This window comes from Vanacampus margaritifer, chromosome 15, assembly GCF_051991255.1.
Source record: "Vanacampus margaritifer isolate UIUO_Vmar chromosome 15, RoL_Vmar_1.0, whole genome shotgun sequence".
NCBI classification, from domain to species: Eukaryota; Metazoa; Chordata; class Actinopteri; order Syngnathiformes; family Syngnathidae; genus Vanacampus; species Vanacampus margaritifer.
In genome coordinates this window covers 10,023,534-10,047,767 of record NC_135446.1, presented here as the reverse complement: position 1 = coordinate 10,047,767, position 24,234 = coordinate 10,023,534, and the positions used below count along the sequence as shown (strand labels likewise).

At 40.7% G+C, this 24,234-nt stretch overlaps 6 protein-coding genes across 27 annotated transcripts in view; 4 read left to right on the top strand and 2 right to left on the bottom strand.

Moving 5' to 3' along the window:
- Positions 1-4,079, top strand: part of nav3 (neuron navigator 3) — a 254,657-nt gene extending 250,578 nt beyond the window's left edge. For all 20 annotated transcript variants that reach the window (XM_077543326.1, XM_077543328.1, XM_077543330.1 and 17 more), the window contains 4 exons: positions 91-287; positions 462-580; positions 1,426-1,635; positions 1,709-4,079. In XM_077543326.1, the coding sequence (XP_077399452.1) occupies positions 91-287; positions 462-580; positions 1,426-1,635; positions 1,709-1,828 (646 nt within the window). In that variant the 3' untranslated portion in view covers positions 1,829-4,079. The remainder of the gene's footprint in view (positions 1-90; positions 288-461; positions 581-1,425; positions 1,636-1,708) is intronic.
- Positions 4,080-4,359: 280 nt separating this feature from the next.
- hcfc2 (host cell factor C2) lies at positions 4,360-9,656 on the top strand. The gene is given in 15 exon segments (XM_077545141.1): positions 4,360-4,565; positions 5,313-5,461; positions 5,536-5,696; positions 5,882-6,084; positions 6,153-6,237; positions 6,370-6,473; positions 6,541-6,765; positions 6,829-7,017; positions 8,097-8,161; positions 8,234-8,327; positions 8,474-8,634; positions 8,715-8,906; positions 9,004-9,301; positions 9,371-9,437; positions 9,512-9,656. Coding segments are annotated over 15 exon segments (2,163 nt in total). The 5' UTR covers positions 4,360-4,405; the 3' UTR covers positions 9,522-9,656.
- Positions 9,657-11,388: 1,732 nt separating this feature from the next.
- LOC144035450 (mannose-P-dolichol utilization defect 1 protein-like) lies at positions 11,389-16,662 on the bottom strand. 3 transcript variants are annotated; one of them, XM_077545138.1, is made up of 7 exons: positions 16,536-16,662; positions 16,293-16,358; positions 14,504-14,636; positions 14,339-14,424; positions 12,025-12,143; positions 11,812-11,922; positions 11,389-11,526 (listed from the first exon to the last, which is right to left on the bottom strand). In XM_077545138.1, the coding sequence occupies exons 1-7, from the start codon at positions 16,660-16,662 to the stop codon at positions 11,389-11,391; spliced, it is 780 nt and encodes a 259-aa protein (XP_077401264.1). The 3 variants fall into 3 exon arrangements, with proteins under 3 accessions (XP_077401264.1, XP_077401265.1, XP_077401266.1); XM_077545139.1 differs by lacking the exon at positions 16,536-16,662 and having other exon boundaries at positions 15,856-16,334; XM_077545140.1 differs by lacking the exons at positions 16,293-16,358; positions 16,536-16,662 and adding an exon at positions 14,944-15,387.
- A 1,336-nt stretch (positions 16,663-17,998) lies between these two features.
- mpdu1b (mannose-P-dolichol utilization defect 1b) lies at positions 17,999-20,374 on the bottom strand. Its single transcript, XM_077545092.1, has 7 exons — positions 20,211-20,374; positions 19,885-19,950; positions 19,604-19,736; positions 19,442-19,527; positions 18,893-19,011; positions 18,398-18,508; positions 17,999-18,288 (listed from the first exon to the last, which is right to left on the bottom strand). Exons 1-7 carry the CDS (start codon positions 20,335-20,337, stop codon positions 18,151-18,153), a joined length of 780 nt encoding a protein of 259 aa, XP_077401218.1. The 5' UTR covers positions 20,338-20,374; the 3' UTR covers positions 17,999-18,150.
- A 138-nt stretch (positions 20,375-20,512) lies between these two features.
- Positions 20,513-21,610, top strand: lto1 (LTO1 maturation factor of ABCE1). The gene has a single exon (XM_077545094.1). The coding sequence runs from the start codon at positions 20,513-20,515 to the stop codon at positions 21,092-21,094; it is 582 nt and encodes a 193-aa protein (XP_077401220.1). The 3' UTR covers positions 21,095-21,610.
- On the top strand, positions 21,564-24,030 carry mblac1 (metallo-beta-lactamase domain containing 1). The gene is made up of 2 exons (XM_077545093.1): positions 21,564-21,974; positions 22,189-24,030. Exons 1-2 carry the CDS (start codon positions 21,564-21,566, stop codon positions 22,429-22,431), a joined length of 654 nt encoding a protein of 217 aa, XP_077401219.1. The 3' UTR covers positions 22,432-24,030.
- Positions 24,031-24,234: the final 204 nt, after the last annotated feature.

Sequence of the window (24,234 nt, the reverse complement as noted above, 5' to 3'; positions counted from 1 at the left end):
ATGAAAATAGACAATATGATGCTTCCTTGTTATAGCCATCAGTAAGCATGAGTGCCTTCTAACGAGCGGGTCTCCTCCTCCCGCTCACAGGTGGGTGTTGTGCACCAACCACACGGAGCCCGTCAAGGGCTTCCTGGGCCGCTTCCTGCGACGGAAGCTGATCGAGACGGAGATCCATAAAAACGTGCGCAGCAACGACCTCATTAAGATCATCGACTGGATTCCCAAGACGTGGCAGCATCTCAACGGCTTCCTGGAGGCCCACAGCTCCTCCGATGTCACCATAGGTCCGACACACACAAGCACATACAGTATACACTGTTTATATCACCGCCATCCTTGAGAAAAATGACCCAAATGATTTCCCATAATAATCCACGGTGCCTAATTATGAGGCATAGTATCACAACAATTGAGTGAATTGAAATCAAGTTGACTTGACTTGGTGTGGTCCCCCACAGGTCCTCGTCTCTTCCTGTCCTGTCCCATGGATGTGGAGGGGGCGCGAGTGTGGTTCACCGACCTGTGGAACTACTCGCTGGTGCCCTACCTGCTGGAAGCAGTTCGAGAAGGACTTCAAGTAAGCAGGACGTGATCAGTCGCATCAGTCCACATTTCAAGTACAAAGCAGATTTAAAGGGGAAGTCAACCCCCCAAAAAAGTTTTTTTGTCAATAATCTGTTCTAAGCAGCCCCACTAGTCTAAATATGGTTGCCTTTGTGGAATATGTGTTAAACCGCAAAAGCCAGCTGTTTTTATCCATCTCAAGAGGCGGCCATTTTGCCACTTGCTCTCGAGTGAAGATGGCATCAATGTTGCTCAGGTCTCAGATAACAACCAATCACAGCGCAGCTTCAGAAAACAGGTGAGCTGTGATTGGTCGTTGCCCGAGTGTTGATGGCTGGATTTTGCTTCATAACTCATATTCCACAAATGTAATATTCATCAGAATGTCATGTTTAGACTAGCGAGGTACATATAACATACTATTTTCAGAAATGTTTAAGGTTGACTTCCACTTTAATGTTATTGTAAGCCACTGTTATATTATGCAGAGTGTGAACATTAACACTCTGCTTAATAGGGAGGGAAAAAGTGTTAGTATAGAAATCAAATTAATAATTGATGAAGTATTTGGCATCAATTTAAAAAGAAGTATGTTTTAATTTCTGTCTCTTTATTCAAAAACAGGCCATCATTACAAATTAACAGTGCAGAAAATGCACAAACGTAGATTAATTATCATTCAGTTACTGGTTTGGTAAAGTAAGATATTTTATTTTGAAAGACACAAAGATAATTACTCAGTCTGCTTCCAAGGATTTGGACAACATTAAATTAGACATTAAAGACCATGCAAAAAAAACATGCTTCCTGAAGTGCTACACAAGAGTGTCAAAACAGCACATTTTAATCGCTTGGCAGCTTTACGGCAAGAGGGCAGCGTGGGAAGACCCGTCCAAGTGGGTGAGCGACACGTACCCGTGGCACACCGCCGCCCCTGTGCAGCAGCAGGACGGCCAAACCTTGCTGCAGCTCAGGCCCGAGGACGTGGGCTACGAGGGCTACAGCTCGTCCAAGGAGGGGGCCTCGTCCAAGCAGGTGTCCCAGAGCGACACCGAGGGAGACCCCCTGGTAAGAGACGCGGGACATTTGTCTCAGTGTTGTCCTACCCAACTCCAACGTAATTGTATTTGCACGTTCGCAGATGAACATGCTGCTGAGGCTGCAAGAGGCGGCCAACTACTCCAGCGCGCAGAGCTGCGACAGCGACAGCGCCAGTCACCATGACGACCAGCTGGACTCATCACTGGAGTCTGCGCTTTGAGAGCCGGGCTGACCCCACCCGCTTGTCGTGCAAATACATGACCAGTTGTATGGTTTCATTCAAATTGTCCTGCTTCCTCTGTGATATCAAATGAAATTCTAGAAGGTAACTAATTACTCTTAAATGTCAAAATACTCCCTAAAAGGTAACTAATTACTCTTAAAATCTATGAAATTCTCCCTGAAACTTACCTAAATACACTTAAATTTATAAAACACTCCCTAAAAGTTGCCACAAACCGCACACTTTGAGAATTACTAGTCGGTAAATATCGCAGAAACTATAATCCCAGATATTATGGCCAAATTTATCTGACATTACACTTAAAAATAAATAGCTTTTTTTTATGTGACAAAGTCTATTCCACTAACATTCTAGGCTCTCTATTTAGCACAGTCCAGACATGCAAATTCCTAATCAGGCCTTTGGCGCCCTCTTGTGGCACATGAGGGTTTTAATTCCAATGTCCATCCCAATTTGGCATCCTATGTTAGTTTCCTGCATTTTTACAATACAACTTGTCATGTAAGTGCACAAAGGGTTTTTCGAGTTGCTATCCAAGAAGAAACGGAATGTCAGGCTCGGCCACCATCTTGTTCTTTGTCTTTGGAACTGGAATATTGTTTTTTTTTCTGTGTTCCGCCCCACTTGCATACAGAAGTTTACAACACGAGTAGGGAGATGGGCAGGTACTATTGTTGATGTATTTCTTTGTTTACAGAGGTGCTTCTCACAGTCATTTGGTCTAAGTAGCCTTCCAAAGGGTTGGTCACTCTTCCACCGCAGTGGCCATTTACAGTAGTCCAAATTGGACTGCTCTGTGAGATGTTCTGATGCTCTTTGGTGGCCATAATAGAGGTGGACTAACCCTAACCAGGCACCTCGCTGACCTTGCATGTCAACAACCAATCCGCCACATTAGGCTACTGTGAAGAAAATGGATTAATGTGCCAATGTCTCCCCTCTTTTGTGTTCCTGCGAAATAACGATTTGCTCACTGAGTACGCAGCCGGCGTCCATGACATAACATGCAGTCAGACAAAATACTTTAACAAGGGAACAATGTTATTGGTGCTTACTCGTTGCCTTAAGTGTGCAAGAAGTTTTTTTTTGGGGGGGGGGGGGACTCTCCTGCTTCCATTGACTCAGTGGTTTATATGGATGCTTAACTATGGATGATTTTCTTCCCGTTTCCCTTTTTAACAGGTTTAAAGTGCAAAATAAAAGAGTTCATGTTGTATGTGAATTCTAAACTGACCAATATTGTGAAAAAAAATTATATATATATATATATGTATATATATATATATATGTATATATATATGTATGTGTGTGTGTCATTGGGGAGGAGGTTGTTTTTCCACCCAGTTGAGCTGGGCTCACTTTAACTGACAGGAGCACAACCAAATGTTTTTTTTTTTCTTAGCATGCATTTGAGCTTTTTGACTAATTGACTAATTGAGAAGAGATATTTACCTTTATGTACACATACGCGTATTGGACGGAAGCCATTTTCAATTGTATTTTATTTTGAATGCGTGGGTTGGTTTTGCACACTCGGGCGGGTTGTAAATACTTCAGTCTTCTTGCACAGAAAATCAAAGATGCATTCGCCCGGTTGATGTTACACTAACTTGTAAATTATTGGTAAAAAAAAAAAAAAAGATGCACAAAGTCAAACAGATGTGCGTCTTTGTGATGTGTGTGGACGGAGGAGGCACACGGTGTGTAGATAGAAAAGTGTTCTCACTACAAATCACAAAGCTGCTCTTTTACAATAGGCTCCCACCTTTGCCATGACATCCGTTTGATTGTGTCATTCGAATCTCGCTGGGCTGCAGAGGCGCTGGCGCAAACTCAACACCGTACTGTATAGAAAACATCACAGGTGCTACCGGTCAGCCAACTCCCATCCGAGATAACACAACCTCAGGACAATCCCACCGTCTACAATCCTACCTGTCAGCTTCATGCGCCTCTGCAGCTGGGCCTCTGGATTTGCTGGTCAACGGAACTGCAGTTCTCTTTCAATCCAAACCCATATAGCATTTACTCTGGTTTTGAGATGAGAACACTCTTTTCTTTCTTCTTTTCGGGTGAAACATTTGTCCTAATGTTTTATATTTTGTACATTTGTATGTAACATATCATGTAAATAGACAGAGACAGTGATTTAACTCATCTGGAGGATTTTGTAGTCTTTGTAAAAGCTCTAAAAAAAATAAATGGTATTTGGTGTCACAAGCAAAAACTGGTTGTCTTGATTTTTGATTCACAAAACAAGTCACGAGTTGCGACCAAAATTTCTCAACCATAACACTTTTTAAAGTTACTGAACTAATAGTCTTATTTGCAAAACTGTTTTAAAATACAAATCCATTATTTTGTTTGCAAATATTTTATTATTTATTTAAGAAAATTTCCGGAGTTTGGGAACTCACAAATGCCGCGATAATTCAAGGTTACCGAGGAATGGGCTTTTACTTTGAATTTCAAACTCTTACAGTCACACTTCCGGTTGACCCCTTCGCTTTGAATGATCCACAGCGCCAAACTTGAGCCTCTCCGAGGAGGAAAATGACAACGGAAGAACCACAATGGCGAAAAGTGCATTCGTTTACAGGTGTAATTCCTCGTTCCAGACACGGACACCGGGCGGTAGCCATCCAGGAGCTGATTGTAGTGTTTGGAGGTGGAAACGAAGGGATTGCAGAGGACCTCCATGTTTACAACACTGGTATGCTAACACTAGCGTAGCGGCTATTGTTTTTAGCGTTAGCCCTTGCGGAAAATGTCACAAACGTCGAACTATTGACACGCCCGCGTTATTTAAACTTTATGTTTACTTTATATTTATGGATATTTATGTGGAAATGGTAAGTTTGCTGAAGTATTATGTTTGGATCCAGTCGGTAAGTAAACTTCATACAGTAGTGGTATAAATTACTTATTTACTGTATTTTTAAATACAGTAGATGATTCATTTATCTTTACTTTTTTGTAAGTATTTGTTTTTCTGACACTTTTCACCTAGCTCATGTGAAATTTGGCATAAATAATATTAGGCAGTGGATATTTTGCCGTGCTAGTGCTATTTTACCGTGAACCGCTCTGATTGGTCAATCGCCGGATTGCGTGGCTCCTGCTTGTTTCACCACCTTCTGTGTCTTCATACTGTTTTTATTTTGGTTTGCCACTCAAGACTACATTAGGCATTACCAGCCTAACAATAACATTCAGAGCATATGCTGTTGTCCAAAAATTGTAGTTATAAAAAAAAAAAGAAGAAGAAAAAAACATACTGAGTGGGATTCAAATGCATGGCACGTTCATGGCAAAATAATCATAGGTGGCAAGTTGGCGGTCGCCGGTCACGGCAATATATCTACTTTGATAATATCAACTGTAGCATCATTCATGAGTGCTTACATTATATTTCAGGTTACATCCTTCCTTGGTTATTATATGCTGAAATTTCTTCTAGTCTCAAAGCAGTGGTTTCTGCCTGCGGTGAGAGGAGACATCCCCCCTGGCTGTGCTGCCCATGGCTTAGTCTGTGAGGGCACTCGCGTACTAGTCTTTGGTGGCATGGTGGAATATGGCAAATACTCTAATAATCTCTACGAACTTCAGGTAACGTTTTTCTATTTAGTAATACACCAGTAGTATTTTGTAATACACTGGCCAACATATATTTGATGATCCAGGCTAGTCGGTGGCTTTGGAAGAAGCTGAAGCCCAGAGCGCCCAGAAATGGCCTACCTCCGTGCCCGCGTATCGGTCACAGCTTCACCCTCGTGGGTAGCAGGTGTTATGTGTTTGGGGGGCTGGCCAATGTCAGCGAGGACCCCAACGGCAACGTCCCGCGGTATGTTGAAGGACGGACAGTGATGTGTTACAATGAGGTAGCCCTGGATTATTAAGGCCTTGAAATAAAATTCCTGATTTTAATAATAGAAAAAGGAAAAGACAATGACGTAATGTTTGATCAAGAAAAGAAAAAATCATCTTGACAGTCAGACATTCAAAGTGAACGGCGCTTTGCTATGGCAGATACTTGGATGACCTGTACGAGTTGGAGCTGCAGTCTGTATCGGGGGCGAGAGGCTGGAGCATCCCGGAGACAAAAGGGGGCGGTCCTTCAGCACGGGAGTCGCACACGGCCGTCGCCTACAACGGGCTTGGCTCTCCAAAGCTTTTCGTCTTCGGAGGAATGCAGGGCTGCAGATTAGATGACCTCTGGCAGATTGACCTCAGTAGGACTACTAACGCGTATGCTGGTGTTCCATAGGAAACCAAATCGCAATCTTTGTCTCTCCTTCAGACACAATGGCGTGGTCACAGCTTGAAACGAGGGGTTCCGTGCCCCTACCCAGGAGCCTTCACTCTGCCAGTGTGATTGGAAACAAGTGAGAGATTTTGCTTCAGCTCTGATGAATCGCCAATATAATGAGATTCAGATGTGTATTTATTAAACTATGTATACTTATAGTGAAGGTGCTCTGTCAATAGATGGATTCACGTGTTGCTTTTGCCTGCAGGATGTTCGTTTTCGGCGGGTGGATTCCTGTTCCAGAGTCCCAGAAGCACAATGCCGCAGGGATCAAATGGATTTGCACCAACTCCTTAAGTGTGCTTAACTTCGGTCAGTACTTCTCGGTACATTTTAGTACGAACTGGTGCCGATGATAACATCAAATCTTCTCTCGCAGACACGATGAGCTGGCAGAACTTCGGCCCGGAGTACGACGACATCAGCGGGCAGCTGCAGGGCCGCAACACCCGGAGCGACGATCACGACACCAGCGGGCCCACGGCCAGGGCGGGCCACTGCGCGGCCGCCGTCGGATCCAGGCTCTACATTTGGAGCGGCCGAGATGGTTACCATAAGAACTTCTACCAAGTTTGCTGCAAGGACCTTTGGTACCTGGAGACAAGTGAGAAGCGCACCATTTCAAGTCATACAATTGACGACGTTGAATTTGCGACGTGGATTTCAGATCGACCGGCCTCGGCAGACGCGGTGATGCTCATCAAATCCACCGTCGGCATGCTTCACGTGGCGTGGCAACCCCTGTCGGGAGCAGACTGCTACATCCTCCAGATTCAGCCCACGTGCCCAGCAGGGAGCCACCCTCAAGCCGAACCGGTTGACTCCGCTTCCACAGGCGCAGACAGGAAAGATAAAGGTGCACAGAAATTAGGGATAGACCGATAATTGGCCTGGCTGATTAGCGGTATCGGTTTCCATTTAACGTTTTAAGACGTACTGATAATTTTGGGAGTTCGGAGCTCCCTGAACATTTTGTTAGAAATTTAAAAAGACGTACGTATTGTCTATTGTCTAAGATTTTTTAAAAAAAAAACGACATTTTGAAAAGTCTGAAAAAGTGTTCAATAAACATGCTTTAAGACATTGCAACAATGTGAAGATTGGTATTTATATATATATTTTTAATTCAATGCCAAAAATCCCCCCCCTTTTTTTTAACTCATTCACTGCCATAAATTATTTTCTTTTTTTTTGATTACACATTTGGGTCAAGAGGCGATTAAATTTTTTTAATTGTAATTAATCGCATGACTTTACTAGTTAACTCACAATTAATCAAAAAATTTATATCGGTTCTAAATGTTCAATAAATTCTAGGTTTTCATACTCTTGTTAACAAAAGTGGGGGGAAAATGTTAAACTAATAGAACTAGTTAAAATGATTTTTTTTACGTCAATGGCAGTGAATGAATTAAAAACAAAAAAGAGAGAAAAGATTTAAAATTTGGGGCGTCAGGCGATTAAAGTTTTTAATCGTAATTAATTGCATGACTTCACTAGTTAACTCGCGATTAATCACAAATTTCATATCTGTTCTAATAGTACAATAAAAAAAATTAGGTTTTCATACTCTTGTTAACAAAAGTGAGGGAAAACAATGTTAAACTAGTAGAAATAGTTCAAATGAATTTTTGACGTTTATAGCCATCAATGGCAGTGAATTGGTTAAATTCTGAAAAGGAATATCAGCTCCAAATATTGGTTATCGACTATTAATCAGATCAGCAGCGTCTATCTCTAACAGAAACAAATGTTTCACTTCCTAAGTGTTTGCAACATGTTACTGGTGAAAATGTCGGGATATTCTGCTTTAAAGCTGATGTGTAAAAGTGCTACTGTATTTAAGGGTCATGCTGTAATTTCACCCAAAATCCATTCAGCCCAAACTTTTTGTGAGTAGATCTATATATTTTTCCTTCCTGTAATTTGCCTTAGATTCCCAGTCCTCGCGCTGTGCAAGTGAATGCAACACCGAAGAACGAGGGAACGCATCAGCACAGGTATGCGATAGCCCTCTAGCAAAAGAACCACTTGAGCTATATTTCTGTGCAAGTTGCATATTCTGATTGTAGGATAGTTCAAAGCAGCGCGACAATCAGACAAACCCATCGAGCGGCTCCCAAGAAGGGGGACGGGATTCGTCAGCATTTGCTCACCATCCACGAGGTAAATTTGATGTGAAGTCCTCTAAAAAATGGATTAAAAGCACAATTGATTCCGATTCTCTCTCTTTGCTTCCATTTGCCTCGAAATATAGCTGAGAATCAGGTAAGACATCTTCCTGACCCGTCACCTGTCACTATGTGTGTGAGTCTGAACTACAAGTGTTCATCTCCTGCAGAATGCAGAGGAAGCCATGTGGTTTGATGTTGGTGTGTTCCGAACCCGCTTTTCTGAGGTCCGGCACTATTATCTGCCAGCTGACGACAACCAGCTGTCTATAAACTTCAGCAGGCCTTCTACTACTAAAGAGGTCAATAAGCAGTGATTTGGGGTTCACTAAAAAAAAATTTTTTAAAAAACAGGCCGCTGATGGATTTTCCGTCCTTCCAGTGTCAGTGGACGTTGCCGGGTCCTTACGACTACCAGGACAGAGAGAAGAAGGAGCTGGATCCGGGTCGGAGTTACCGCTTCAGAGTGGCGGGCATCAACTGCTTCGGCCAAGGAGACTTCAGCCAGGTCAGCGAGTTCAAGACGTGCCAGCCCGGCTTCCCCGGAGCGCCGTCGGCGGTCAAGATAACCAAGGTCAAGCATTTATGACACCAAACAGGAAACGATACGAGCTTAGGAAATATTGACAGTATGTCCGTTATCTTGTCTCTTCTTTCATCTTTGAACAAAGGCAAACGATTTAGTCCACATTACATGGGAAGCTCCTCCCTCCCCATCAGGCCGGATCCTGGAATATTCCATGTACATGGCGGTGAAGAAAAGCCGCTCGTCCAGCTCGGAGGGTCCGGGCCAGCTGGCGTTCATCCGAATCTACCGCGGCGTCAAGACGTTCTGCACGGTCAGCTCCAACCACCTGGTCAACGCGCACCTGGACTGCTCCGCCTCCAACCGGCCCGCGCTGGTCTTCCGCATCGCGGCCAAGAACGAGCAAGGCTACGGCCCGGCCACGCAGATCCGCTGGATTCAAGGTCGGCAGTGAAAACGGCCACAGAGGAGCGTATCAACTCGAGCCCAACTCCTGCTTGTCTTCTTTTTAGATGCTTTTAAATTGCGAGGCGGATCCAAGGCAGACGGCGGCGGCGATGACCTTGACGCTGCCGACAGGTGAACGGAAAAAAAACACACGCACGCACTGACTTGTGTTCCATTTTTGTTTATGTTGATTCTCTCTTTTACAGCTCCAGCTGAAACTCAACAACTAATGACTGCACTCTCAATCGCAACCAAGCAATACACACTAGTGCATTTTGTGCATATTTAAAATTCCAGTTTTGATAATGTATTTAAATAATGTTGATATATTTTCTAAAAAGAGACAATTGTATTTGTAAAATACACTAATAGACTACCGTTTCAATATTATCATTATTAATATTATTAGTATTATTAGTCAGCTGTGTAATTGTGTACTACGTTTTTTGCTACCATCCAAGTGTACGATGTCGAAGTGTCCTGGGACAAGACACTGAACCTTCATTTGCTCCCACTGGACCTCCCATTGGTGGATGAACGTGTGCAGGCTTGGGGAGTAACGGAATACATGTGCCGCCGTTGCGTAATCAGATTGCAAAAAAAATGTAACCGTATTGCATTACAGTTACATGAAAAAGTAATCCGATTACAGGTACATTTATTAAAAATGGGGATTACTTCGAGGGAGGGAGAGAGAGAGAGAGGGGCCGTTGCTACATGTGGGGAAGGTGGGAACGAACGAAATGACAGTTTGAAAAAGCTTCACGGACGGAGTAGGAAATGGCGACTGGTATTCACTGGAACTTACTCGGAGCGAAAGTTTGAGCTGAGAGTCCAGCGGCATGCTACGCAGTGTAGCTTCTTGCTAGCTAGCCCGCTAGCCTACAACCATAATGTGAGTTACACCTTCCAAACAAATCTTCCTTCCACCAATTCACTATTTTAAATATCATGCACAACATATACACGGCTAAACTTGTGACTGGGATAAAAGTTAATTTTGCAGTTGATGTCACACATCGTCATCCTCATTGGATGACTATCTATGAGGTGTGGTTGCTTTCAGTGACAGTTCGAAAACAGCATATGACCTTCAATCAATCAATCAATCAATCGCTTACATGCTTTTTAATTACACAAGGATTTTTGCTATTTGTAGGCTGCCCGGGTCTCTATCACCCGCAAGTAGCAGGGGCAACTTTGTATAGAATATATATTGTGGTGATATTATTATTTTGTCTTCATGAGCATACTCAACATTGGAGTAATCCAAAAGTAATCCAGTTACATGACTTTAATATTATGGTACTTGGTTACTAACTACATTTTTTAGCAGGTAAATTGTATGTTAATTACATTTTAAAATTACCCTCCCAACCCTGAACATCTGGGTGGGGCACTATATGGTCACTGTAGACTTTTTTTTTTTTTTTTTTTCAGCTTAATGATTATAAATTTGTTTTTATGTGTGTGCATAGATCAATGTAATGTTTATGATTCCTTGTGCTATCTGGAGACTTGCACTGTATAATTTGCTGTTGTGCACATTGTGTTTCAGCAGTCATTGAAAAAAAAAAAATGCAAACCAGACTGCGGGAAGGTTTAAAAAAAAAAAAAAAAAAGTAGTCCATATGTACACTTAATGGCTCGTCCACGCTGTGAGCCAATGGGAAGAAACGTAGCCACAGGGTGGCCATCTTGGCACAGGGCTGCGCGATAACAAACCATTAGACCTGCCATAAATGGATGTTGTCTAACACACAACGAGACTCGCACGGGACAATCTGTGACTACATTTACATGCATGCAATGATCTTCTGGAGCTCCTCCCTGATAGCGTTAACATCCACCACTCTCTTATTGAGCACACTGCCCACTTATTTTATACAACACACCACTTCCTTCTTGAAGGCTCTCTTCGGGTTCCGGGAGTCCTTTAAGTACCTGTTCATGCCGCCTTGAAGTCCTTGGACCAGGTGTAAGCGCTGTGCGCCGGACCGCAGAAAAGTATGGCCACACAGTTTGCGCAGGTCGTGATTGACAAAGCGAAGGATCCAAGACACCAGATGAGAAATGATGCATATCAAATTGCCTCATCACATGTTGATCGTTGAAGGAACTTTTTGGTGGGTTTCCAGTAATAGAGCACCTGCGCGACGATGAGGCCATTGCAGGCCACTGACACCACGTAGGTGACCACCAGCAGGATGTCGCCCGTTTCCTGAGGACACAAACAAAAGTAACAAATCCTTACAGGGCACAAATAATAGTTTACAGGCTAAGACTGGCACCATAAACCCAAACCACGGAAAAGTCAAAACAACTATAATTGATGTAAAATTATTCAATTTTAATTTGGCTACTTCCCATAGCAAAATGAAACACGTATCTCTGCACATATTAATTGGAAATGAGAAAAAAAAATAGAATGGATTTTTTTAAATGCAAATAGGTATCAAAAGTGAATTGAATTCAATGATCATAAAACCATTTTCGTTTCATGTACCTGTACTGAGGTGAAGATACGAGCGAGTGAGCCGGCAAACAATATGATGACAGTTAGAGCGGACAACTGGCCCGTGTGTCCGTTGCGAAAGTTGGTGGCCGCTTGAATCACCTGCACACGATTAAATGGCCGTCAATTAAAGGAAATAATAATAATAATAAATTAAAAACTACAACGAATGACGTTGACTAATCATCTCAAGGTTTGCCCAACCCTGCTGACGATGATGGCGGGCATGTTGGATGCCTGCATAGCGGTGAGCACGGATGCGGGTGCCAGTGGAGACAGCAGGACCGACAACACGCCAATGTAGAGCAGCACGAACAGCACACCTGCACACAAGATGATGCGTAAATGAGTGGCGGGCTACCCGGCACCATGCCAAGGTGTTAACCTCAATTGGATGATTCCATATTTTGTAGTGCAAAAAATATATAGTTAGCAACAACACATTTGAATCTAAATGAGAAAAGTCATTAAAATTACATCGTATATACGAATATGAACTCATTGGCGGGTATAGACGTCAAAAGTTCATTTGAACTATTTCTATTAGTTTAACATTTTTTTTCACTTTCGTTAACAAGAGTATGAAAACCTATATTTTTTTTATTGTACATTTAGAGCAAATATAAAATTTGTGCTTAATCATGAGTGAGTGAAGTCATGCGATTAATACAATTAAAAATTGTAATCGCCTCACGCCCCTAATTTTTAATATTAATTTATTTATTTTAAATGGCATCGGGCGATTTTTTTTTTTAATTGTAATTAATTATTGCATGACTTCAATAGTTAACTCACAATTAATCACAAATGTTATATCTGTTCTAAATGTACAATAAAAAAAAATCTAGGTTTTCATACTCTTGATAACAAAAGTGTGTGTGTGTGTGTGGGGGGGGGGGTGTTAAGCTAATAAAAATAAACTATAGCCGTCAATGGCAGTGAATAAGTTAACATGACATCACTATCACTGTTGGGGAAAAACATGACAACAAACTGAATTTATTTAATTTTTGGGCAAAAATATTTTTTCATAGATTATAGATTCACAATACAGTAATATCAAAAGGAAAACGAGGGCCACAAGACCCAAAAACAGAGCTAACAGCAAGCATCAAGAAAGCCTGGGCTTCTAAAAATAAACAAATAAAATATTTGAAATCACTTAAATTGTGGTCCCTGAATCTATGAAAGTTTGACTTTTGGAATAGAATTACGAAAATTATTCAACTTTTCAAAGGACGTTCTAATTTTTTGACGAGCACCTGTATATAGATATATTTTTACTGCGTGTTCTTTTTAACAAGCTAGAAACTTATAGCTATAATATATCAACCATACAGTGCACCCCCATTTGATTGAAAATGGTTTGATCCACCTCGACCCCTCCCACCTGTGCTTTTGCTTACAAGCGCAGACGTGACGTCGTCCTCCTGGAGGGTGTCTGTCTGTCTGTCTAGTCGAGTGAAAGTGTTCCTTCCTTTTACCAGGATATGTAAAAAGTTTCTTGCCCTCTACCACTCAACACCGATACATTATTTTCATTACTAGTCTGCTTTTTTTTTTTGCTCCTCAATCATGTTGCTACTTGCTAATGAGGGACTGTTAATATTAATGTCTCTATTGGCTAGCTTACCAACGTGTGTACGTCTGCACAGAAAAAAAGTATCCTCGTGGACATAATGTTGTTTTTCAGCAAATAAAAGCTAAATTTTGAAGTATTTTGCATTAAAGACAATATGTAAAAACTAGGCATACACAAACAGTGCTAAAGTCAATTTGTTTTGTTTATATGTTTTATATGATGGGTTTGCACACTCATACAGACTTGTATTATTATTATTTTAGATTCAAGCGCATTTCTTTTTTATGTGAATGTTTTTTTTCCTTCTTTTTTTTCTTTCTTTTTTTTCTTTCTTATGGAGAGCTCAGTATTGTTCATTCGATTTGACATGTCATCATTGCTCTCCTTTTTTATTTTTTATTTAAAAATAAATAAATATATTTTTTTTTTTGTTTTTTTTTTTTTGTATGTGATTTTGATGTAATTATGTGAATGTTAATACACTGTCCAAGTTCCATTTTTGTTAATTCTCACTGTAAACTGTTGAGAGCTGGTTTTACTAAAGGAACATGCATACTTTCAATGCATATGTTGAGGAGCTGTTGTATTTTAAAAAAAAAATCCCCAAAAAATAAACTTTTCTCCTTTGCATAACTTGTATTAGATTTGGTTTATTCACTGACTGCCCGTGGAATTTTTGGAGCAGGAAAATTCGCGCCTCCCCCCACAAAGCCACCCTGTGCAGCCGCACATAATGCCCATGCCAAAAACCATCATTCGGCAAAGGCAAAAAGTTCTGGGGACGTTGCATTTAAAACCACTCTCAGAAGCAATTTATCTAAGAAAATACTTAAGAAAATGGCATACCACTGTATTGTGATAAAAAGCCAAAGATAATAAACTCACAAGTGGCTCATTCATTTCCAGTGCTGGTCAGGAGAAGCAGCCAAGTCTCACCTCTGCGGGTTCTCCCTCCGTAGTGTTGGATGAGGAAGCCGACGGTGACCGTCTGCAGCATGACGAAGAGCGCCTCACCCCAAGCGCTGCCGTAACACACGCGACCACGAGTGAGCCAATCTGCACCGGGCGCCGTCCCGGGTGCTACGTCAACATTGGACTGACCTGAAGGGGAAGCTGCGGGCCACGCTGTAGGCCAGAGATCCCGTGATGGCGAGCAGCTCACCGAGCAGCGACAGGAAGCTCACGCCCTCGGCGTTCTTGGCGCCCAACAATTTCATGATCTGAGGCAACTTTACTGGGAACGACAATCAATTCAAATCCACAATTTTATGCTTTGAGGTAAATTTTTTAATATCATTCATTAAGGGCACGAGCAGCGATCGCTGCAAGGTCCTTATTGTTTCTGTAGGAATTCTTATTCTCCGCAAAAAAACAAAACAAAAATCTCATTTTTGAGACCCTAAACAATAAACGAAGACTCAAACTTTACACACCGCTTTAAACCTGGACTGGATAAAAATCTTAAAGCATTCCAGGTTCTACGTTTCACCTAAATCTCTGAAAAATGTAAGGCATATGTAAAAGCACAAGACCAAAAATACCTTTTGGAGCCATATGCTAAACATAACAGGAAGTCCGCCATTTTGCATAGAGTTTTCTGTAATTAATTCAAATGAGTTTGATGACGTATGAGTTTGATGAGCCCAGCCCATGTAAAACCAACATTGAACCGAAATTGACCATCCAATCAACCTTGGTCAGTGCATATGGAGGATCAAAATTGCCAAAATTCAAAATAAATGAATGACTAAATAAATAAACAAATTACTAAAAGTGAAAATAAAAACGGATATAAAAAATATAATTCAAAAATGTTATTCAAATGAGGGGGGTGGTCTTAAGTGTGTCTTGGGTGGTAGTCGTCCATCGCTGGAGCTCTCCATGTAAGCCAGCAGACTTCCTTGTTCACCGAAGCCGCTCACTAGACCAATAAAAGGTAGTTTGCGCTTAGGACCGCCCCCTATGGCAGAGCGTCTGCAGCATGAAATAAATAAATGTGAGAGCAGAGCGTTTTTATCTATTCATTGATATTTAATTCTATTTATATATTTATTTTTGTATTTATTTTTTTATCTCGTTTTTTTTACTTTTATTTAGTTATGCATATGTGTATTTTTTTGTTATTTTTATTTCCATTTATATTTATTATTTTATTTAATTTTTGAATTATATTTTTTATATCCGTTTTTATTTTCACTTTTAGTCATTTATTTATTTATTTAGTCTTTTATTTTCAATGTTGGCAGTTTTGTTCCCCCATAAGTGCAGCCCGCCCCCTCAAAGTTCCAGCCTGGCTCAGCAAGACCCTGCTGCTGAGATAGTACTCGGATGTCCCCTAGGGAATTTAATTACCCCGGAAATTGTTGTTGGTTGAGAAACGCGCAAACTGAATTTTACCAAGGTAAATTGAAAAGTTCTCCAAAATGTTCAGCGGTGGAAAAAAAGCCCCTTACGTCTCTCGGCTGTCCCGGGAACACCTCGGGATCCTGCTGGAGGAGCTGGTTGAAGTGACTCGGGAGAGGGAAATCTGGGCTTCCCTTCTAAAGCTGCTGCCCCCCGCGACCCGCCCCGAGCGGGAGTAAATGGATGCATCATGGATGGATGAAAGCCTTTTATGATGTTGCCATGGCGATGCACGGTTTGCGGAGAAAAAATATGCTGTTTTTGAGGGTCTATAAACCTGGGTGAAACATTTAATAAAGTTTTTTTTTTGTCATGTTCCAGCACCTCAATGTGGCCAGCGTTGTGTTGTGAGAGTCCCTTTTAGCTAGTTCCATTATTATAATCAGTCCATTGACTTACAAACAGAAAATGTCAATAGCATGAATTGACATACATAATTTTGCCCGCCACACCCGCTTTAACGGGCAAAAAAATTAAAACCGCATACCCAACATTGATCCCAGGATGATGATGGTGCCCAGGCATTTGCTGAGCAGTATCTTCAGACATGGCCCTGGAAGAGAAAGCCCCACTTATTTTTGCGCTTGAATTTAGGGGTTGGTCTGGGTCGGACAGTGCGGCACGTCAATCATTACACAAACACGTTAGCCTTGCTGATGTTTTGTTTACCGTCTTATGAATGCACCCGAGTGACGTACGAAAGGTTCAGTCAGTAGGAGCACATACTCACCGTACATAAAGTTGAAGCGCAGGAAAAAGGCGTCGGAACATGATTGCGGCAACAAATATTCCAACAAAAGGCCCTCAAAAGGATCCATCAAAGACGTCCCTTTATGCAAAAGGTTTACCTCCGCCATTTCTTTTCTGTTTCAATGATTAAACATTCAAAGTTCAGTTGACTTTATCACTCACGTGCTCATTGGACCTTAAGTCATATTGTAAATAGTCAAAATGCTACTTAAACTGATGGTACTCATTAAAATAAGAAAATTAGCATTGAAATTCTCAATGTGAAAATCAAACTACTTTTTTAAATTATACAATATCTTAGTGATGGGAAAATGAAGCCTCATGAAGCACTTGCGATATTTTTTGACTCCTCTAGATGGCACTGTTGGTTTAAAAAGGCAGTGGAAATGTAATACATTTTCATTGCACTAGCTTTTATATTTGAACCAAGAGCATCATCTAGAGGAGTAAAAAAAATAGTAAAAGTGCTTCATGAAGCTTCATGAGGCTTCATTTTCCTATCTTACTAAAAAATAGAAATAGCCTTGGGATAACAGTTTTGTATATCATTAAAATAACAGTACTATTTATATAAAAACTACAATAATTATATTTGATAACTCATTTGCTCCCAGAAACATAAATACATTCTATTTTAAATATTACCATGCTCCCAAAGACGTCTTTATATGTTTGTATACCTTTTTTTATGCTAGAGCATACACAAGGCTTTTCTGAACAGAAAATAATGGATGAAGCAATGGTAGTTATTACATAAACGGCCAGGAGGTGGCAGCAAAGTATAAGAGCTCAACTAGGGCCATGTTGCAACAAGCTCTTTTCCCTACTGTTTTAAACAGATTTGTGAATAATGATTAAATGTAGCCATATTCTAATGCTAATTGCTGCAAAACAGAAACAGATAGAAATATAATTTTTTTCCTGATGAAAGAAGAGACTCTAATCTTTCTTTTGGTAAGTTCCATGTTTTATAGCAGTAGAACACAATACTTTGTGTGCCTTGCAAAATTTGTTGAAATCCAGTAAAACAGTCGGGAGCAACGGCGGTTGATTCAGCGAAAATGGCTGGGAGTGAATGAGATGGATGGATAATTGTCAGAGGGTAAAAAGATGTTGTTTTTATTTACACAATACACACTGTGAAATCAGGTTATATTATGCTGGATTTCCTTTGCGCTTATGAATTAAAAATTGTGTCCTAATTTTTTTTTTTTATATAATTTCACAGCCTCAAATGATGTCAGTATTTTATGTATTATTTTTATCAAGACGTGTGCTTAAAGTGTGAACTCCACCCTTTCATACACACACACACAAAGATAAGCGATAGGCTAAGCAGGGCCAATGTGCAAGGTACACTAAACACATACGCAGCCGAGGGACACGTGCCACTTCCCAAAATGTTGGAACTCGGTCATAAAAGACAGCAAATCAAAGTCAAGCTTAAGTTTGTACAGGTTTAATCATGAACACAATCAGAATTCTTTTCAAACTGAGGAATGATTTCATCGCTTTTTTTTTTCTGGGCGTGCTGCATTTCTTGTCAAGATTCCCAGATACCTTGCGGTCCAAGAGTTGGAGCAGGCATCCTTCCTCTACTCTCTCTTCTTCCTCTTTTTCTTCTTCTTGCGCTCTGCCGAGCTGTTCCAGTAGTAGAGGACCTGCATGGCCATGATGCCGTTGCAGGCCGAGGAGATGACGTATGTGAGGGCCATCAGCGCGTCGCCAGTTTCCTACCGACACGTGCAACAAGTTCATCAATCGGAAGACAAAAAAAAACAACTAAGAATACTGTTTTGAAGTATGTTAGAATAGTTCTATTCCAAACAAAATGGCTGCTACCTGCAGCGAGGTGAAGATACGCGCCAGCGATCCAGCAAACAACAGGAAGACGGAAATGGCTGACAACTGGCCCGTGTGTCCGTTTCGGAAGTTAGTGGCTACCTGAATCAGCTGGAAAACAAAACAACAACAAAAAGCATAAGCAGAACTTTTACTTCAAATACAGTAATTGTATTTATTCTTATACCATCTTTTTGACATCTTTTAATAGTCCTTGAAAAAGGCTCATGTATTCTCAGAACATAGATTTTAATTTAAGTTTTTGCAAGGGTTATATATCAATTCTCATAACATTGACTTTCTTTTTTCCCCACAAAGCTACAACTTTACCCTCATTGTATCGGCTAACTGCTGACAGCTAACGCTTGCAGATACTCCCGCAACAAAAAAAAAATGCATATGCTACTTTGAGTCTTACCTTAAACTATGAAGAAATGTAAAATACCCCCCCGTATAATATAATTTTCTAGTTGGCTTAGATTTGAGCATGCCTACCCTGCCAATGATGACGGCAGGCATGTTGGAGGCCTGCAAGGTGGTTACCACCGACATGGGGGTGACTGGAGACAGCGCGGCGACCAGCAGACCAAAGTACACAATCAGAAAAAGGAAACCTGCCAAAAACAAGTTGTTATTATAGCTTATTTTTGACACACACACACAAAGTGTTTTCTCTCTGAATATTTTTGAATTTTTCGTGATATACAACTTTTTCTTGGAATTGTAACATTTAAATGTCCAAACATTTTCCTAAAAAAAAATAAAAAGTCAGTACTCATTTAGGATTAAAACTGACTTTTTACTATCTATTTCTTCATGATTTATTTTAATTTCAAAATTATTTGTATTACATTATCAGTTTTTCTTGAAATCCAACAACCCCCCTTTCCCTAAAAAAGTGACTGTGCCACTTTCTACAGAACACACGTCATTTATCTTGTAATAGTTTGACTTGTCACCCCATGTCTTTCTACAGTGTTCAAATATTTTAATACCTCAGTACTTTCATTCATAAAATCTTGATTTGCTCATGTCTAATCTCACCTCTCCCGCTTCTCCCCCCGTAGTGCTGAATGAGGAAGCCGATTGTGACCGTCTGCAGCATGAGAAAGAGCGCCTCACCCCAAGCGCTGCCATGACAGACACAACAACATTTACTTAAACCAGCCATGGCTCTGTGAAGGTGTGGTCTGAACAGGATCCCACCTGAAAGGGAACTTGTTGGTGATGCTGTAGGCCATGGTTCCGGTGAGGGCGAGCAGTTCGAGGAGCACCGACTGGAAGCTCAGACCCTCGCCACTCTTTGCGCCCATCATCTTCAAGATCTGAGGCAGCTTCACTGCAAGTTGATCAAATGGACAGACAACATAGAGTGGACCTCCGCATATTCAAAACTCTTGAGTCACTGCACATTATAATATTGAGCCGTTGTAGTTATTTAAAACTAGTGTTATAATGTGTGTGGAGGTGTATAAAATGTGCTTTACCCATCACTGATCCCAGGATGATGCCGATCCCCAGACCCTTGCTGAGTAAAATCTTTAAACATGGTACTGAAACACAAAATATGGACAAAACATGATACAGTCTTCAGCAAGAAAGGCAGGTGGTGCTACTACTGCTGGGATATCTATAAAAAATGCCAGCAAAATGAATAACAGAATAGAGCATGCAATCCAAAAGACAACATCCCCAAAATGGTGCGCGTGTTTTTTGTTTTTGTTTTAAATCTCCATTATCTCTCTACAGGTCCGATGAAACTAAACTAGCGGCTGTTTAAGAGACGAGAAAAACATTCACACTTGCCACCTACTGTCTAGAAAATTGAAGTTGAGAAAAAGCTCGTCGTAGCACGATTCTGGTATCAAATACGTCAATAAGACGCCTTTAAAAGGGTCCATGAACGAGGAAGCTTTCTCTACAATGACTTTTTCCGCCATTGTTCTGCGGAGACGTCACGTGACAACGCGTGTCACGCCTTAAAACAGTCCGTCAAAAAATAGCAACGGCGCATAAAATTTCCGTGTGGAAATAAATATAAAATTTTGGTATTTATGGAGAATTCTAATACGCATTAACATACGGCTTTGTAGAAAAAATGCTCTGAAACTATGAATGGCTGGCACGACAACTGTGTATGAAACAGTGAGAAACAAATTTCCGTTTTCACATGTTCGCGGAACGACACCGTCGCCTACTGATTACGTCATCCATGAGCCTGACTCCTTTACGAGCAATTTGAAGACGAAAACGACACAATCTGATGTGAAAATGGCCTTCGATGCTGACAACAGCGATATGTTTGATTGTATTCTCATGGCGGAGGAAAAATTCCGTGGGGAGGGCTACCAAGAAGGTTTCCAGAAAGGGACCTACCAAGGTTTGCAGACTGGCCGCAGACACGGAGCCTCTCACGGGGCTAAACTGTCGACGGAGATTTCCTTCTATCACGGATTTGCCGTTACGTGGAAATGTCTTCTTCAGGACGGATCAGACCCCAAACTCAGAAAACGTGTCAAAGCCATTGAGTCGTTTCTGAGTTTGATCCAAAATTCCAGCTGTGATGACCCAAAATCTGCAAAACTGCAGGAGGACATGGAGAAACTTCGATGCAAATTCAAACAGGTCTGCTCCATGCTCAGCATCCATACTGACTTCAAGGATTACACCAGAACGTCTCAAGGAGCTTCTTTTTAATCTTGACAAGACTTGAGTGGCCAACACAAACACGACGGTTGGGTTACACGGAAACACCAGGATGGAGACGCGAAGCTTTTCTTACGTGTATGTTAGTTTTTTATATATAAATGTTTCCGTTTTGTTGTTGTATTCAAAACTATGTACTCTTAAATTTGTAAACTTAGAAAATACTGTATAAATGAGGAAGAGCGACAAATAATTTTGAGTGGCACCTGCATCCAAAATCTCTCCGCTAGATGGTGCCATAGGCAGACAAATTGATGAGTTGTGGTTCAAAACGATCATATGAAGTACAGCAACATACCACAACTCTGATTGACAGAGTGGTTTGTTTGTATTCATTTTGTATCATACACTCTTCTCAAACCAATATTATTTGTTCAATATGTATTCCATAAATTCGCAACTGTACGTTTTAATTATGCGACCGTCATGACGTCATTACCGGCGCGCCCGAGTAAGTTGGATGGCTTCTGTTGCTGACATTAAAAAAATCGCTCTGCGTGAAACACAGCTGGACTTTCCCGGAAAGCCGTACTCTGTTTCTGTCCTGAAGGTGGGCTACTACCACCCGCAGCCGGACGGAACGTTTCGGGCAGATGGAACCGTCACGCTCGTCACGGGGCCCGGCAACAACATCCTCGTGGACACCGGCGGGCCTTGGACCAGAGACTTTCTCGTGGAGAGCCTCCGAAAAAAGGGGCTGGAGCCCGGTGACATCCAATTGGTCGTGGGGACTCACGGACATTCTGACCACGTGGGGAATCTCAATCTTTTCCCGTCCGCTGTCGTCATTGTAGGACATGACGTCAGCCATGGGGACGTGTATCGGCCCAATAAGATGGCACAGGGGCACGCGCACATCGTGGACGAGCACGTAAGCGACGTCCAATGTGTTTTATTAAATTAAAAGGAAATATAGGATGGCAAATGACATATGTCTGCGTGAGTGTCTTGGTGTCAGCTGCGGGCAACAGCAGGTCCTGCGTGATGCTATTCTCACACTGTTTCTATTTGCCACAATTATAACTTCAATTGTATTTAGATTTTCAATACACACCATACACCTCACGTGTGGGTGTGTGTTCCAGGTGTGTGTGATTCCCAGCCCGGGCCACAGCGGACAGGACGTGAGCGTCAAGGTGAAGGGAACATCAGCAGGTACGGTTCTCGTGGCGGGGGACCTCTTCGACTGCTGCGACGACGACGACACTTGGCGGGACTTGAGTTTGAACCCCGCCGTGCAGGAGACGAGCCGCCAAAAGGCGCTCCGCACGGCTGACGTCATCATACCGGGTCACGGCCTCCCGTTTCGGATCCTTCGAAATTCCTGAAACCAGGAAGCAGTTGCTTGCATTGATTGGCATTACACATTGTTATATACAGTAAACATATTCCAATTCACAATAGAAGACCTTTGTTCATACTACTTACTTGTGTGTTTGTCCCACATGGAATTAATCAATAAATTATATTCATAATAAAATATTTTGGTGCCCTCATTACGATGTTCTTAAAAAAATAATAATAATAAATTTTATGAGGATTAAACTGGAATTTTGACAAATCGAAAGGAAATAATTTACAGGACTGATTTATGCGAACACATTTATGAGAAATAAACCATCATTTCCTGGAATTATAATATGCAAACCAGTTTGTAATTTTACAAGATAAAATGATTTGTGAAAATGAAATGGAACTATTGCAGGAATCAATTTGTACATTTACCAGAATTAACTTGTGAGAATTAAATGAAATGTTCACAATGCTACTATAGATTAAATATGTATTTCACAATAAAACATGTTAGATAAAAACTTGTACTTGGTAAGGATTAAGTCATACTTCAAATGGAAGTATTACAGGAATTAATTAGTAATTTTACAAGTAAGACATAATTTGCTGGAATGTAATGAGCATTTCAAACCAAACAGTTTATTTTATCAGAGAAAAAGTTGTAAAACTTACATTTTACCTCTTAAAATGATAAAATACGTAAATGAACAAGAATCAAGTTCTGATTTGCGAGAATGAAATGCAAATGTTACACAAATTGGTTTCAATCTTTCTAAGAAAAAAAGTTGTGAAACTTTAATGCCTTGTGATACTAATCTTACGACTTGTCCTCTTAAAATGAAAAATACAAGTATAATTTTAGCTTGAAACAGTTACGACTTTTTGTAGCTAAGCTACAGCCGTGCTATCGAGTGAAACTTCTTCTCAGGCAACCTGAACAGTCCAGATGCAAATCAATAGATAAAATATAAACATATTATGAGATTTTTTTTTCTTCTAGAACATGACGTCGTCATTCCTGTGATATTTTCCGCTTGACTTCCAACTTATTTTATCTGTCTGTCATTTTGCAAACTGGTTCTTATGACATTATCATATTATTACCCCACCCATCCAACTCTTTCAGCAGAGTGGTGGTGCCAGGCGCTGAGTATTGTTTACATAACCGGGACTAATAACCTCAGCGTGTGAGTGTGTTTCAACTGTCAGGTGTGGTCACCTAGATAGATAGCGCCATAATTCACTGATAAGATCATCAAATTACAACATGCGCGCACACATGTACCCCCACCAATTGATCGAGGCAGTTTCATATTGCGCAATGCCATTAAACGACTCGTTCCAAACCTTTTTGGGAGACGTAGGATTTGTATTTTGATGTGGTAAAAATGGTGGTCTAAAAATGTTTGATTGTATACTTTTTTTTTTTTTTTATGGCATTCAAATTTTATTCTCGTAATAGACTTAAATATTTAAACATAAAATTGCCTTTTCTTTTTATAATTTTGACTTTTATTTATTTATTTATTTATTTTTTAATCTTTTGATATTGCAATTTCATTTATTTGAAAAGTCTGTCTTAATTTTCAAGAATGTTTAAAAAACAAAAAAACTTCTAATAGCCTATTTTTAACTCATTCACTGCCAATGACGGCTATAGACGTCAAAAATTCATTTGAACTATTTCTATTATTTTTTTCCACTTTTGTTAACAAGAGTATGAAAACCTAAAAAAAAATATTGTACAATTAGAACAGATATAAAATTTGTGATTAATCGTGAGTTAACTAGTGAAGTCATGCGATTAATTACGAAAAATTTTAATCGCCTGACGCCAC